A 15484-nucleotide genomic window follows, 5' to 3' on the forward strand; every position below is an offset into this window, starting at 1 on the left:
GAATGGTAACTGTTTAAAGCCTTATGCACTGAGCTCCCCCTTGTGGTGGCTGTAGGTACCTTGTTTTACATAAGGGGAAGCAGAATGTTTAGAGCTGTATGAGGGAGCTTTAGCAATGTATTTGTAGCGGGGGGAGAGCTAGGAAGAGGGGAGTGGTAGTTGTGACACTGAAAGGAGTGATGGTAGTTTACAGCGACTGTCCTCATTCTAACGCTCTCTAGGGCCATGCATTGATTGGAGGGCACATGCGTTCTTCCCTCGGGACACACCTTGATCCTCAGGGGCAGTGGTGGCGAACCTATGGCACGGGAACTCAGAGCCCTCTCTGTGGGCACCCGCACCCTGGGAAAAGTCTATGGTGTACCAATATGCCTTAGACTTTTCCTGCCATTCATCAGCGCAGGGCGCACTATGAACAGCACAGGCAGCTCATTGAATGTTGGCAGGTTATTATAGATAAATTACATGGAAGATATACTATATTGGTATTCATTGCCATTGCAGTGTTGGCACTTTGCGATAAATAAGTGGGTGGTAGGGTTGCAGTTTGGGCACTTGGTCTCTAAAAGGTTCACCATGACTGCTCTAGGGAGTTTCCCCCTTGATGGAGAACAGTTGGCAGGTTGCAAGGCAGGAGGGCAGAAGTCAGAGCCAGAGGATGAAGGATGGTGGAGTCAATGTCCAGGCCCACTTGGTTGCAATAAACAAGCTAATACTCACAGTAGCCAATGAGCCAATAAAGAACCATTTTTTACTCCACAAGAAGCTGGATTCTCTCTTTCTATTGGATATTCTATTAGGCCCCGTTCTGGCCTTTTTTCCGTGCTTCGTGGATTAAAGTCAGAGGTGAGAGCTGCAGCCATTTCTATCATTGTTTAAACAGTAGCCAAGGGATGGAACAAGACCATCTCCCTAAAAACTAAGCTAAGACTGCCAATATTAACTGTTTGTTGTCCATACATAACCATTTGGGATAAGTGCTTTTATCATTAAATCACAACATTTAACTCCTGAAAAGCAATTCACTTTCAGCAGTGATCCACTGGGTCACTGCATATTTATGCAATTTGTCTGGCCTAATTGTATTAGGAAATATGGTGTTCAGATTGAGTGGTATATTTACCGGTGCACAACTTTTTATTTTTATTAATAAATTACTCCACTGAATTAAAAAAATGCAAATTGATCAGAATGGGAGCAGACAGACCCACGGGGGACCCACACTAACTTTTGCTATGAGGCCCTATGATATGTCTATGTCCCAGGTTATAAAATGCTCTTCTGTAAAGGATATGAGTCCAAATATCCAGTAAGTACGGTAAGTTGCAAACCAATATCTGCTTCAGAACCTATTAGCTGTGATACTGTCCATATGGTAGACACCTGAGACCATAGGTGAAATAATAAGTAAAGCCATGGGAAAAATGTTATCCCGTGTACAACCATTGCCAACCATGTAGCTATCGGCTAATTGAAAGCTACACAGTGGCACACCACAGATCTAGAGCCGTGGACCTGGCCATGCTGTTCTGATGAATAAATCCATTTTGGATATGCAATGTGCCTGCATAAAACTGAGGATATAAAAGCATCAAAATAATGTATTTTTGAGTTTATGAACCGATGTGTCACCGAGAATTATGTTCTGCATTAACAGGAATTTTCATGTATGGAATGAATCTTGGTTTGTCAGGAGTGACATTGGCTCTGATTATGATGGCTGGCAGGTTTTGGACGCCACTCCACAGGAACCAAGCAAAGGTACAATTATGTATATTCTGTGATCCGATATCTAGTAACAGTTTATCTAAGCCAGTGGTGCGCAACCTGCAGCTCGTGAAGCTATTCTGTGTGGCCCCCAATCACATCTGATCACAAGACATGTTTGGTCGTATCCAGTGGGTGCTCACATGTATTTTTCATGCCACAAAAATGAGACGCATCACATGTCTTGGGAGCAGAGATAAGTAAGTGCTAATGGGGCAGTTGTGGTGAACCCCTGAGGAGTCGGTGCAGAGGACGGGAGTGGCAGTGGTCCTGATGAGATGTTGTTTCACAGTGTACTCCATCTTGCCACCAATTCCCCGGGATTCAGTGCAGTGAAAAGATGGACTAATGGAATCAGGTGGACATGGGAGTACATCAAACAACTTACTTTACTGAATGCAAAGGATAACTTGCGGTAAATCCAGCAATAGTAGGTACAAGGTGCAGAGTCTGTCACCAGATGATGAGGCATGGTGGCTGATTAGAAGGTAATTGAGATACTCAGAAGTATGCTAGTTGACAAAGTCTCTCTCTCTTTCCTGATTCCTCTTCACTATGTCTATGAATTGACACCTGTAGCTGTAGGTATCCACTATATAATGCAGGCTTTCAGGTTTGCCCATCCTGAACTGTGGTGTTGGGTGTCTTAACTTGTTATCCCCTCACCTTGCAGCAGAGTTTGTATAGCAGTAGTGCTGATTACTCTGCTGATTTTGTACGATGCAGATTGCAGTTCTTCTGGTGGCCTGAGACTCTGCAGTCTCCCTGGTATAGTGGTCCTCACAGACAAGCTGTTTTCATAGTCCCAGGGCCCTTAGAGCTCCCTCACTCCAAGTTTGCTAAGCGAACTCCCTAGAGCCCTCTAGAGCTCCCCCTCCTGCCAGGAAGTCGGTCCAGTCCACTCCCACCAAGAAGAGCGGAAAGGAATCATAAGTTCCATTCCTAATGCCAACCATACCCTATCATCTCTCGGACCAACATATATAAGCAGCATGGGGGTCTCCTGTCCGGTGGGTAGCACTCTAGAAAGGTGTAGATGAGGTGGAGAAATGGTCATGCATGCAGCTGTCTTTGTTGTAGCTTATGGGAGTAATAAAACTCAAACAGGAGAGAAGATAGTCCCCTATCTCTCAATATGTGGGTCTCTTGGAAGTGCAGCTGACATCAACATATATATTTTGATATGCCACAAACTTCTCAGAAAGTAATACTCCTTTAATGAAATGTGTCATCAGAAAATGACCTATTGTTTAACCCTTAGGATATCAGAGATTTTTTCATTTTCATTTTTCTTCCCTATATTCTTTGAGCCATAACTTTTTTATATTTCCGTTCACATAGCTGTATGAGTTCTTATTTTTTTGCGGGACAAGTTGTACTTTTTAATGCCACCATTAATTATGGCATAAAATGTATTGGGAAGCGGTAAAAAAAAAATTCCAAATGGGGTGGAATCGGAAAATAAACGCAATTCCTCCAACTTTTTACGGGTTTTGTTTGCCCGGCGTTCGGTTTGCGGCAAAACTGATCCACGCCCCTCATTCTTTGGGTCAGTACAATTACAACGATACCCTATATGTATAGGTTTTTTATGTATAAATAGTGTAAAAATAAATGTAAACTTAAAAAAAAAAAAAAAATTTTACATTACCTTATTCTGACACCCATCACTTTTTTATAGTTATATCTACTGAGCTATGTGGGGGCCATTTTTTGAGAGACAATCTTTCGTTTTTATAGATATCATTTTGAAGTTTGTGTGAGATTTTGATCATATTTTATAACATTTTTTCAGGTAAGAGAAGCAATGAAAAAATGGCAAATTGGCCATTTTGACCCTTTTTTCCGTTATGCCATTTGCCGTATTGGAAAAATATTTTTTATATTTTTTAGTACGGTCGTTTTCGGTCACAGTGATATCTATGATGTTTATATTTTTTGTTATTTAGGTATTTATATTTTTATTATACGGAAAGGGGGTTATTTAAACTTTTTTTTTTTTATATATTTTTTAACAGTTTTTTAAAATGTTTTGTAAGGATTTTGAAGCTCATATAAGAGCCTACAAAATGTATTTTTTAATTTTGAATAATCATGTATTTTTAAACTGGACTTATTGTTGAGAATTGCTTATTTCTTATGTTGGCCTGCCATCTGGTGGTCAAAATAAGAATTGCTATTTGAATGTTCTCATCCTCTTCAGCGAGGCTGAGCCCATTCGAATCAATTACCGGCATCCCCTTTGGCAACAGGGGATGCCGGTAACACTCCCGAAAGCATTCTCACTTGATCACAGCATCTAAAGCCTTTAATTACCACCACAAGTGCGACCGGGCGACATGTCCTGACCTCAGTATCTGAGGAAAGGGATTTAGGAGTAATTATTTCAGAAGACTTAAAGGTGGGAAGACAATGTAATAGGGCAGCACGAAATGCCAGCAGAATGCTTGGATGTATAGGGAGAGGTATAAGCAGTAGAAAGAGTGAAGTGCTTATGCCGCTGTACAGAACACTGGTGAGACCTCACTTGGAGTATTGTGCGCAGTACTGGAGGCCATATCTCCAGAAGGATATAGATACTTTAGAGAGAGTTCAGAGAAGAGCTACTAAACTAGTACATGGATTGCAGGATAAAACTTACCAGGAAAGGTTAAAGGACCTTAACATGTATAGCTTGGAAGAAAGAAGAGACAGAGGGGATATGATAGAAACTTTTAAATACATAAAGGGAATCAACTCGGTAAAGGAGGAGAGCATATTTAAAAGAAGAAAAACTACCACAAGAGGACACAGTTTTAAATTAGAGGGGCAAAGGTTTAAAAGTAATATAAGGAAGTATTACTTTACTGAGAGAGTAGTGGATGCATGGAATAGCCTTCCTGCAGAAGTGGTAGCTGCAAATACAGTGAAGGGGTTTAAGCGTGCATGGGATAGGCATATGGCTATCCTTCATATAAGATAGGGCCAAGGGCTATCCATAGTATTCAGTATATTGGGCAGACTAGATGGGCCAAATGGTTCTTATCTGCCGACACATTCTATGTTTCTATGTTTGCCTATCCCTACAGCGAAAGGGTTAAATCACATTTTTATGTTTAACATATTTTTGTAGAACTTTTGTTGATGTTATTTGATGTTGTTTTTAATTTTCCATGTCAATATCTATTTAAACAAAAAACATAAAATCCTGCAGTTTTCGCACTGACCACTAAGCTTAAGAATAGGCACCACTTCTTGGTCTAAACAGATCACTTTACTGCAGTTACCTGCTTATCTATACACAGAGGTGAGATCATTACAGGCAGGGTTAGAATGACAGATGACACATGATCCACCATTCACAATGGGTGATTGTCAGAGCTTATCTATTCTGTCCCTGTACAATGACCTCTGCACAGGTCACAGAGCATGCCTAGAAAACTCTCCTATAGAAGTCAATGAGGTCTCCTCCTGACCATTGTGTCTATGGACCATGGGGCTGCCATAAAGTAATTTTCTTCATGCTTTGTAAATGCTGTTACAAACAGCTCAGGCAAGATGGCCGCCCCCATAATCGCGTTCAGAAAATAGAATTTAAAAAAAAATTGTAATAAGAAAATAAGAAAAGATAAGAAGAAAATGTGTCACTATCTGGTTTTAACTGGCAGAAAAAAATGTTGATAACACATTTCCTTAAAGTTTTATTGCAGCCCTTGGAATTGGTTTAGTCTGAGAATCCGGCCCTCAGACCAGAAAAGGTTGTCCAACTCTGATCTAAATAATCCTGCTCTCCTAACTTCTTAAGGGAGGACTCTTCCTTTGTATAAGTGGCTTTGCGCCAAGAGAATGTGGCCACCACAAGCCTTTACATTAACTGTATGGTTTCATTTAGACATTACATATTTCCGCTATTAGATTACTTCATTTATGGGGTTCTTATTTGGTCACTGTATGTTAGCATTATTTCAGCACTTTATGGTGGTTTTATATTGTATGGCCCATTGACCATATGACTCTTTGACTTGGGTACCATACTGTCTGGTGCTTATAATTACACTAGATGAGAAAAAGGTACTACACAGGCTATGATTAAAAGGGGTTGGCCCATCTCAGACACTGATGGCATGTTGCTATGATATTCCATCATTGTCAGGTAAGTGTCAGATCCACTTCTGGAACCTGCTCCTGCCTCCGAATTAAAGTAGAGCACACAGCACATGTGAGACATGCTCTCCATTTATCACTACGGGAGTTTCGAAAAAAGCTAAGGGAGTGCGTTCTGCAGTTTTTTGAAGTCCTATACTGGTGAATGGAGATATTGGACCCGCACCTATCCGACATTGATGGCATATCCAAGCCATATGTTATCAATGTCTGATATGGGTGAAACCCTTAAAGGGAACCTGTCACCAGGAGTTTGGGTATAGAGCTGAGGACATGGGTTACTAGATTGCCGCTAGCACATCCGCAATATCCAGTCCTCATAGCTCTGTGTGCTTTTATTGTGTGAAAAAAACGATTTGATACAGGACTCATCTCAGGTTAATTTGCATATGTATCAAATCGTTTTTTTTACACAATAAAAGCACACAGAGCTATGGGGACTGGGTATTGCGGATGTGCTAGTGGCCATCTAGCAACCCATGTCCTCAGCTCTATACCCAAAATCCCGGTGACAGGTTCCCTTTAAATGTAAGGCTAGCTACTATTTTCCAGTCCCCGAATTGGGTAGCAATTGGATGGGTAGAATTGGGTCTCCTAATGCAGCAATGTGTTTTACTGCCAACTCTATCAATCGCTAATGAGATCTTTCTGTCATAGGGTTATATCGTCTTGGACCCTGCTCAGTGAAGGCCATTAAAGAGGGAGAGGTGGACCTTGATTATGACGCCCCTTTTGTATTTTCTGAAATGAATGCTGACGTAATTGACTGGTTGATCTCTCCTGATAATTCCAAGAAGAAAATTAGCTCAAACACACGCTCAGTAGGAAGATTAACCAGCACCAAGGCCATCAATTCAGATGAGCGTGTGGATGTAACAGGCAATTATAAATATGCTGAAGGTAAGGACTTTGTATTCAATTGTGGACAATTCCTTTCTGTTAGAAAGGTTCTTTAAAGATAAACTGCAGGGACTCACAAGATGCAGCTGTTATCGGCAGGGTAACCTGGTAACTAGTGGAACATTTCCCTGCAGCGCCACCACAGGGCAAATAAAGCATTACACTGTTCTATTTGACATCACTGAACTGTTTGTGTAACGCAGGACATGTCGGGTCCTCCAGAGTGAGACACACTCTTTGTAGTAGCTGTGTACTCTGACTAATAGCTGAGGGTCCTGATTAGGGAACTCTTTTCTATCAAGTTGGAGTACATTAATTGGGTATTTCCAAATTGTTTCTCTAAATCAGACAAGCCACAATGCAAATATAAAAAAAGCGTAAATATATAAAAAAAAAATTATCTTTGAGTTGCCAGATTGCTTGGACCTACCTTTACTTTATAGTAGGTGGGAATGTGACCTCTATAACTATTAGGCCTCTTTCACACCATATTTTCTATTTTCCATTAAGCATATTCAATTTTACTCAGAAACATTAGAAACAGATGCTTTTTAATGGATACATTAAAAAAAAGAAACAAAACATCCCAAAAGTGTATGTTTTTTTCTAGTTTGCGTTTCTGTCCGTTCTTTTTGTAGCTCTGTGCTATTTCATCCAGTAAAATAAAAAACAACAACTAATGAGCGCATACAATAGTATCTGTTTTTTTTTAAATCTCTTTAAGGGCTCATGAACACGACCGTATGTATTTTGCTGTCCGCCAAAAACGGATCCACAAAAAATACAGATGACGTCCGTGTGCACTGCGTATTTTGTGGAACAGAACAGCTGGTCCCTAATAGAACAGTCCTATCCATTTCCGTAATGCAAACAATAATAGGACATGTTCTATTTTTTGGCGGAACAAACATACAGACATACGGAAGCGGAATGCACATGGAGTAACTTCAGTTTTTTTTGTGGAGCCACTGAAATTAATGGTTCCGCATACGGTCTGAAAAAAAACCCGGAACGGACACGGAAAGAAAATGCTTTTGTGTGCATGAGCCCTAAAGGATCCAGTAAAGGGGTTGTGCCACTAATAACACATAATCCTAATTCACAGGACAGGGAATAAGTGTTTGACCACTGGGGGTCCGACCACTGGGAACCCCAGCGATCACGAAAGGACGTGAGCCCTATGGAAGATGATTGTCCATCCACTGCCACACCCTTTGCCCCAAAAATTACATAACATTCAATTTTGCTTTTTTTGCAGGGAAAATGTAAATAACACATTTTGTTTCCTGAAAAAACACATGCATACAGATTCAATTCAACGTGTGTTCCCTGTTTCCATGCTGCGGACTGCAAATAGCAGTCCGCAATGCACAAGCACCGGCCGTGTGCTTACCGCTTGCGGATGCCGGCCCATTCACTTGAATGGGTCTGCGATTCGCAAGGTTCAGTCCGCACAGCAAAAAAATAGAACATGTTCTATTTTTTTTGCGATGCGAAAGCATGGACCGAAATCCCACAAAAGCGTTCAGTAGCACTTCCGTGGGTTTCCGCTCCACACTGCCCCGTATCTTGCAGATTGTGGACCCAATCAAGTGGGTGCTGCTCGCACGCCGCAATACGGGCACGGGCCGCAGACGTTCCTTTGCATGAGCCCTTAGTTGCCTAATAACACCAACTTATTGGCACAAAAACTGCAGATAGAGGCGCCATTGGGAAGTCTGTACCGTATGGAAAAAATATTCCATCCCTCACAGCAGATTGGCCAAGAGGGACCATGTTACTGAATAATAATACATTCTAAACATTTTGTTCATTTTTCAGGTTCTACTAAAGAAAGAGAAATATTCACAAAAGCTAAAAACAAACTGGCAAGTACTGAGTCTGATTTGAGAAGATCCACCGTCGCATTCTCGGCCGATGAACCAGCCCCCAAACCTGACTTTACTGGCAATTTTAAATATAGTAATGACATCGAGGTTGGTCATGATGTCACATTCAGCCTGTGTCTACAAAATACAAGCGCTAATGAGATGACTCTGCAAGCAAACCTGACCGCCTCTGCGATTGTATATACCAATGCTTTGGTCAAGGACATCCTAACCAACACTCAGTCTGTGAAACTGGGGCCAAATGAAGGTAGGTTTCTTTGTTTTAACAATAAAAATTTCTGAAATGGGTGAATTACAATATGAAACCTAATCGATAGTTTAGAAAGTTGAAAAACAATGGGGGTCATTTACTAACAGATATACACCACTTTTTGACGTATATCCGTCGAATATTGTAGTGCAAAGGTTATTTCCGCTGCAATCTGCGACTTTTTCCCCTTTTCCGACGCTCACGCCAGGTCTAAAAAAAGGGGTGTGGCGTGCATGGGGAAAAGGGCAGGCCCGTCTCATTTATTACTTTGTACGCCTGGTGGTAAAATGGTTTAAATGTACGCCAGCAGGGGAGCTGGAGTAGATTTATACAAGTGTAAAGTCCACCTAAGTTATGTAGAAGCCGGCGCCTGTGCATAACTTAGACAGATGAACCGCCACAGGCGTTTAAATCACCAGTCTTCCTGAATGTCCCCCTATGTATTTTAAAAATGTATATCTTAGAAAGTGTCATCTGCACTGTACAATCCCTACTTGTTAATGGGGTCTCTTGAACATAAAGGGGAGAGTTATCATTCCCCTACACCTTGCTTTTGACATTAAAATGTGGCAAAACACAGTTTTATGACTTTTTAAACACCATCGTGTCTAGATTTAGTCGTAAGTGGCATTTGTATGCTGCCCTTGCCAGTTTCAGAAAAGGGGGCATGATGAAGGTGGTATATTGGCGGAGCCATCAGCCCCGTCACATTTATCATCATTTATGGTAGAAAACTGGTGTAAACCATGACTGAAATCTACGGAGTAGATTTCAGTCTGGCGCATGTACTGCCGGAGGAGGACTGCACCTCGTCATAAATTAAATGCCTTCTCCAGCAGTGCAGGACCCATCAAGACCGGCGTAGCAAACCCCAGTCTTGATAAAGCAGGGACTACGTGTTCAGTTTCCCTGCAGCGCCACCACAGGTGACATTAAACATTACACAGTGCCCATTCAATTCAATGGGTTGTCTGTGTAATCCAGGGCAGGAGAGGTCTGCCAGTGCAAGAGATGCCTTCTATCACTGCTCTCTGCATTCGGTAATAGATAAAGGCCACCAGTCTATAACTCAGAATTCCCTAATAGTGTATATGGACATTTTTAGCTTTCTAAACCAGAAAACTCATTTAACTTCTGAGCTGGGAGCACATCTGTGTTATCCAGGTGGAAATGAAAAAAATAAAATTCAGTAGATAGAACAGATAAAAACTCAGAATTGATGCCTTTTCCTCTCAGACCAGGTACTCATTTTCATATGTGCCAGCAGGATGAAGGGTTGAAAATGCCAACTCACCTGTCACAATTAGAGATGTCGCGAACATAAAATTTTCCGTTCGCGAACAGCGGACGCGAATTTCCGCAAATGTTCGCGAATGGGCGAACCGGGCGAACCGCCATAGACTTCAATAGGCAGGCTAATTTTAAAACCCACAGGGACTCTTTCTGGCCACAATAGTGATGGAAAAGTTGTTTCAAGGGGACTAACACCTGGACTGTGGCATGCCGGCGGGGGATCCATGGCAAAACTCCCATGGAAAATTACGTAGTTGACGCAGAGTGTGGTACGTTGAATTCGCAATGCGATTAATTTAACCTGCATTAATCGCATTGCGAATTCAACTTAGAGCTACTGCCCAGCCAAGATCTGGAGGAGACACCCGCCGCTTCCTCTGCTAGGCAGGCAAGTAGTGATGAGGAGAGTGGTGTGGGAGCTGGTGTTGCGACCCAGAGAAGGTTGAGGAGGACATCAGTGACGTGCAGACACTACTCGATGATGATGTAGCTGATCGCACTTGGGAGCCGGGTGACGAAGGGGCTTCATCATCATCGGGAGAAGAGAGTGGCAGCTTGCCCGTGAGCCAGGGTCGGAGCCAGCAAGTCGCTAGCATGGCCAGGAGTCAAAAGGGTGGCAGCAGTGGGATGTTGGGAGCCAAACATGCCAGGGGTGAAAACCACCCGCTTCGCGGGAGCCTACCTGCCCAGGAAATAGCGGTGCAGGGGTTCACGGAGGCAGCGGCGGTAGCATTCAGTGCATATTGTTGGTGGTAAAATCACCTACTCGGCAGTGTGGCAGTTTTTTCTTAAGCTGCCGGAGGAGGTGAACGTGAACATATGTAGAATTTGTGGTCAGAAGGTGAAGCATGGCCAGAGCGCCAATGTTGGCATTACGGCTCTGCGTCAACATATGCAGTGTCTCCATACAGTGGCCTGGGAGAACCGTTGCTCTGATGTGGTGGTCCAGCCTGCTTCAGCAACCACTGCATCACCCAGTAGCACGCACCCGGTTTCAGTCAGTCAAGGCTCCACCACCTCAGCCGAGGGGAGCTGTCTGTCATTCCCATCATCTGCTGGTCCAGATGCTCCTGCTCCTCCTACTCCTCATCACTCATTCCGACAGCAATCGATCACCGAAGTGATTGCCAAGAGACAACAGTATGCGTGCACTCATCCAACGGCGCAGAAGCTGAATGTGCTCATGTCCAAGTTGCTGGTGCTGCAGTCCTACACTTTCCAAGTGGTGGACTCTGCACCTTTGAGAGAACTGATGGCTTGTGCCGAGCCGAGGTGGAGAGTCCCAAGCCATAATTTATTTTCCAAAAAGGCAGTACTAGCCCTGCACACACATGTAGAACAGAAGGTGGGCCAGTCCTTGAGCCTGTCGGTGTCACAAAGTGCACGGCAGCGCTAACGTGTGGAGCTGTAACTACGGTCACAGACAATACATGTCCTTTACGGCCCACTGGGTGAATGTGGTTCCTGCACAGCCACACCAGCAACTTAGCCAGGTGACACCACTTCTGCCTCCACGTTGTCACGCCGTTGGTCCAGCAGCAATGTCCGCCGCTGCCTCATCATCCTCCACCGTGTCCTCAGCCTCCACTGCAGGGACAATTCACAGTGCCCGTCCAGCATACCACATGTGCAGGGCATGGCGGTGTCACACTGTGTAGCAAAATGGGTGGTTTATCTACACAGGTGACAGGAGAGGAGGAGCAGGTGAAGCCGGAGGAGCAAGAGGGATATGAGGAAGACGAGGCAGGTGACCCAGGCACATTGTGGCAGTATGCAGTGGAGATGGAGGCAGGGAGTCCCTCTGAGTCACTAATGGCCCGCTGCATACTCACTTGCTTGGGTAGTGACAGCCGAATTGTCACCATTCAGCAGAGGGATTACATCTGGCTGAGAGGGATGACAAACTGAACTACTATAGAGACATCCTTTGTAGACAGTTGGCCGCTGCCTATCTGCGCCATCGTCCATCCTCTTGCAGGACTGACCAGGATGGCCCTCTGCGCTCACGTTCCACTGCCATGGCTGCTGGGGAGGGGTGGGGTGACAGGAGCAGTACCAGCTCCATCAGCAGCAGCCTGAGTCTACAGTCGCTGAAGAGCGGCTTTCTTCACCCTCATAGTGAAGAAACTACTCACCAGCAGCAGCATCTAGACCTGGAGCAGAACGTGAACCAGCAAGTGGTGGCATACTTGGAGTGCACCCTGCCAGCCATCATTGAAGATCTGCTGGACTACTGACCAGCCAAACTGGATATGTGTCCGCAACTGGCCGAGTTTGCCCTGGAAAAGCTGTCCTGCGTTGCCAGTAGTGTGGCATCAGAGCGGGTGTTTAGTGTGGCAAGGGGCCATAGTTACCCCAAGAAGAACTCTCCGGTCCACCCAAAATGTGGAGAGACTGACCTTTGTCAAGATGTATCAGGCGTGGATCAGCCAGGATTTCCACTCACCAATTCCTAAAGCATCAGACTAGATCATTCATGGTGCCACACCAACACTTTGACAAAAGAGACCGGTTTCTTCTGGCTTCCTGCCTCTACTATTCTGGCTTCTCTAGCTACTATTCTGATGCTGCCACCCGCCTGATGCCACACATCTGATGCCAAGTGCTCCTTCTTTCACCCACCATTTTCAGCTGCTACTGGTATTGCCACCCACCTCCACACTATGTCACCTTGTCACTCTGTGGCCTCCTGATGCTGCTGCCACCTCCACACTATGTCACCTTGCCACTCTGTTGTCACCTCATGCTACAGCCACCTCCACACTATGTCGCCTTACCACTCTGTGGCCTCCTCCTTATGCTGCTGCTGCCGCCACCTCCACACTCTGTCATTGTGCCACTCTGTTGCCTCCTGATGCTGCAGCCACCTCCAGACTCTGTCATTGGGCCACTCTGTGGTCTCCTCATGCTGCCGCCACCTACAGACTCTGTCATTGTTCCACTCTGTGGCCTCCTGCTAATGCTGCCGCCACCTCCACACTGTCATTCTGCCACTCTGTGGCATCCTCCTGATGCTGCCGCGACCTCAAGACTCTGTCATTGGGCCACTCTGTGGTTTCCTCATGCTTCTGCCACCTCCATACTCTGTGAATGTGCCACTCTGTGGCCTCCTCATGAGCCAACACCTTCACACTCTGTCATTGTGCCACCCTGTGGCCTCCTCCAGATGCTGCCGCCACTTCCGCTATGTCAGTGAGCCACTCTGTGGCCTCCTCCTGATGCTGCTTCTGCCGCCACCTCCACACTCTGTCATTGTGCCACTTTGTGGCCTCCTGATGCTGGCGCTAACATTGACCTGTAAGGCGAGATCATACGTGAGTTATTTGGTCAGTTTTGGCCCAGTGACTACCCAAATAAGTGAAGTGTGCAGTGATTCTAAGAGCAACACCTGGCATCTGCACGTCATACGGACTCACAGTATTATTTCACTACCAAAGCAGACTCCCTATGCGTGTTACTGCTAGTGATGTCGCGAACATAAAATTTTCAGTTCGCGAACAGCGAACGCGAACTTCCGCAAATGTTCGCGAACTGGCGAACCGGGCGAACCGCCATAGACTTCAATAGACAGGCGAATTTTAAAACCCACAGGGACTCTTTCTGGCCACAATAGTGATGAGAAAGTTGTTTCAAGGGGTCTAACACCTGGACTGTGGCATGCCGGAGGGGGATCTATGGCAAAACTCCCATGGAAAATTACGTAGTGGACGCAGAGTCGGGTTTTAATCCATAAAGGGCATAAATCAACTAACATTCCTAAATTGTTTGGAATAACGTGCTTTAAAACATCCAGTGTGTGTATACGATCAGGTATGATGTTGTATCGATCAGGTAGTGTAAGGGTTACGCCCGCATCACAGACATTGACAGACCAAACTCCCCTTTTAATGCACCGCAAACAGTTCATTTGCACAACCGCAAACTCCCCATTTGCACAAGGTTGGATACCAAGCTAGCCACGTCCCGGTGATGTCATTGAAGGTTTCTTCCTCCACCCAGCCACGTACAACACCAAGGGTCCCCGAAAGGTCAATTGAATTGATTTTTCGAACGGGGAGATGGTTAAAAAAACGCTGGCTCCCTCCCCTTTGTTTTTATCCACGGTGACTGCGTCTGCGCCGTGCAATTTACTGTCACACCCGATATGAGTGGTATTTTCTGTAGTACTATTCTCATCAGTTTAATCCCTCTAACGTCCCCGACTCCCCAATCTGGGGGCCATTTATTAAACAGATTTTTCGGACGGGGAGATGGTTAAAAAAACGCTGGCTCCCTCCACTCTGTTTTAATCCACGGTGACTGCGTCTGCGCCGTGCAATTTACTGTCACACCCGATATGAGTGGTATTTTCTGTAGTACTATTCTCATCAGTTTAATCCCTCTAACGTCCCCAATCTGGGTGCCATTTATTGAATAGATTTTTCGAACGGGGAGATGGTTAAAAAAACGCTGGCTCCCTCCACTCTGTTTTAAACCACGGTGACTGCATCTGCGCCGTGCAATTTACTGTCACACCCGATATGAGTGGTATTTTCTGTAGTACTATTCTCATCAGTTTAATCCCTCTAACATCCCCAATCTGGGGGCCATTTATTAAATAGATTTTTTGAACGGGGAGATGGTTAAAAAAACGCTGGCTCCCTCCACTCTGTTTTAATCCACGGTGACTGCGTCTGCGCCGTGCAATTTACTGTCACACCCGATATGAGTGGTATTTTCTGTAGTACTATTCTCATCAGTTTAATCCCTCTAACGTCCCCAATCTGGGTGCCATTTATTGAATAGATTTTTCGAACGGGGAGATGGTTAAAAAAAACCTGGCTCCCTCCACTCTGTTTTAAACCACGGTGACTGCGTCTGCGCCGTGCAATTTACTGTCACACCCGATATGAGTGGTATTTTCTGTAGTACTATTCTCATCAGTTTAATCCCTCTAACATCCCCAATCTGGGGGCCATTTATTAAATAGATTTTTTGAACGGGGAGATGGTTAAAAAAACGCTGGCTCCCTCCACTCTGTTTTAATCCACGGTGACTGCGTCTGCGCCGTGCAATTTACTGTCACACCCGATATGAGTGGTATTTTCTGTAGTACTATTCTCATCAGTTTAATCCCTCTAACGTCCCCAATCTGGGTGCCATTTATTGAATAGATTTTTCGAACGGGGAGATGGTTAAAAAAAACCTGGCTCCCTCCACTCTGTTTTAAACCACGGTGACTGCGTCTGCGCCGTGCAATTTA

General features: G+C 44.6%; 1 protein-coding gene across 2 annotated transcripts in view; it reads left to right on the plus strand.

The window, feature by feature from the left end:
• LOC121006025 (protein-glutamine gamma-glutamyltransferase 6-like) overlaps nucleotides 1–15484 on the plus strand; it is an 80635-nt gene that overhangs the window by 55217 nt on the left and 9934 nt on the right. For both annotated transcript variants that reach the window (XM_040438909.1, XM_040438910.1), the window contains 3 exons: nucleotides 1658–1761; nucleotides 6568–6810; nucleotides 8632–8946. In XM_040438909.1, coding sequence (XP_040294843.1) covers nucleotides 1658–1761; nucleotides 6568–6810; nucleotides 8632–8946 — 662 coding nt within the window. The remainder of the gene's footprint in view (nucleotides 1–1657; nucleotides 1762–6567; nucleotides 6811–8631; nucleotides 8947–15484) is intronic.

This window comes from Bufo bufo, chromosome 6 (genome assembly GCF_905171765.1).
Source record: "Bufo bufo chromosome 6, aBufBuf1.1, whole genome shotgun sequence".
Taxonomy (NCBI): Eukaryota; Metazoa; Chordata; class Amphibia; order Anura; family Bufonidae; genus Bufo; species Bufo bufo.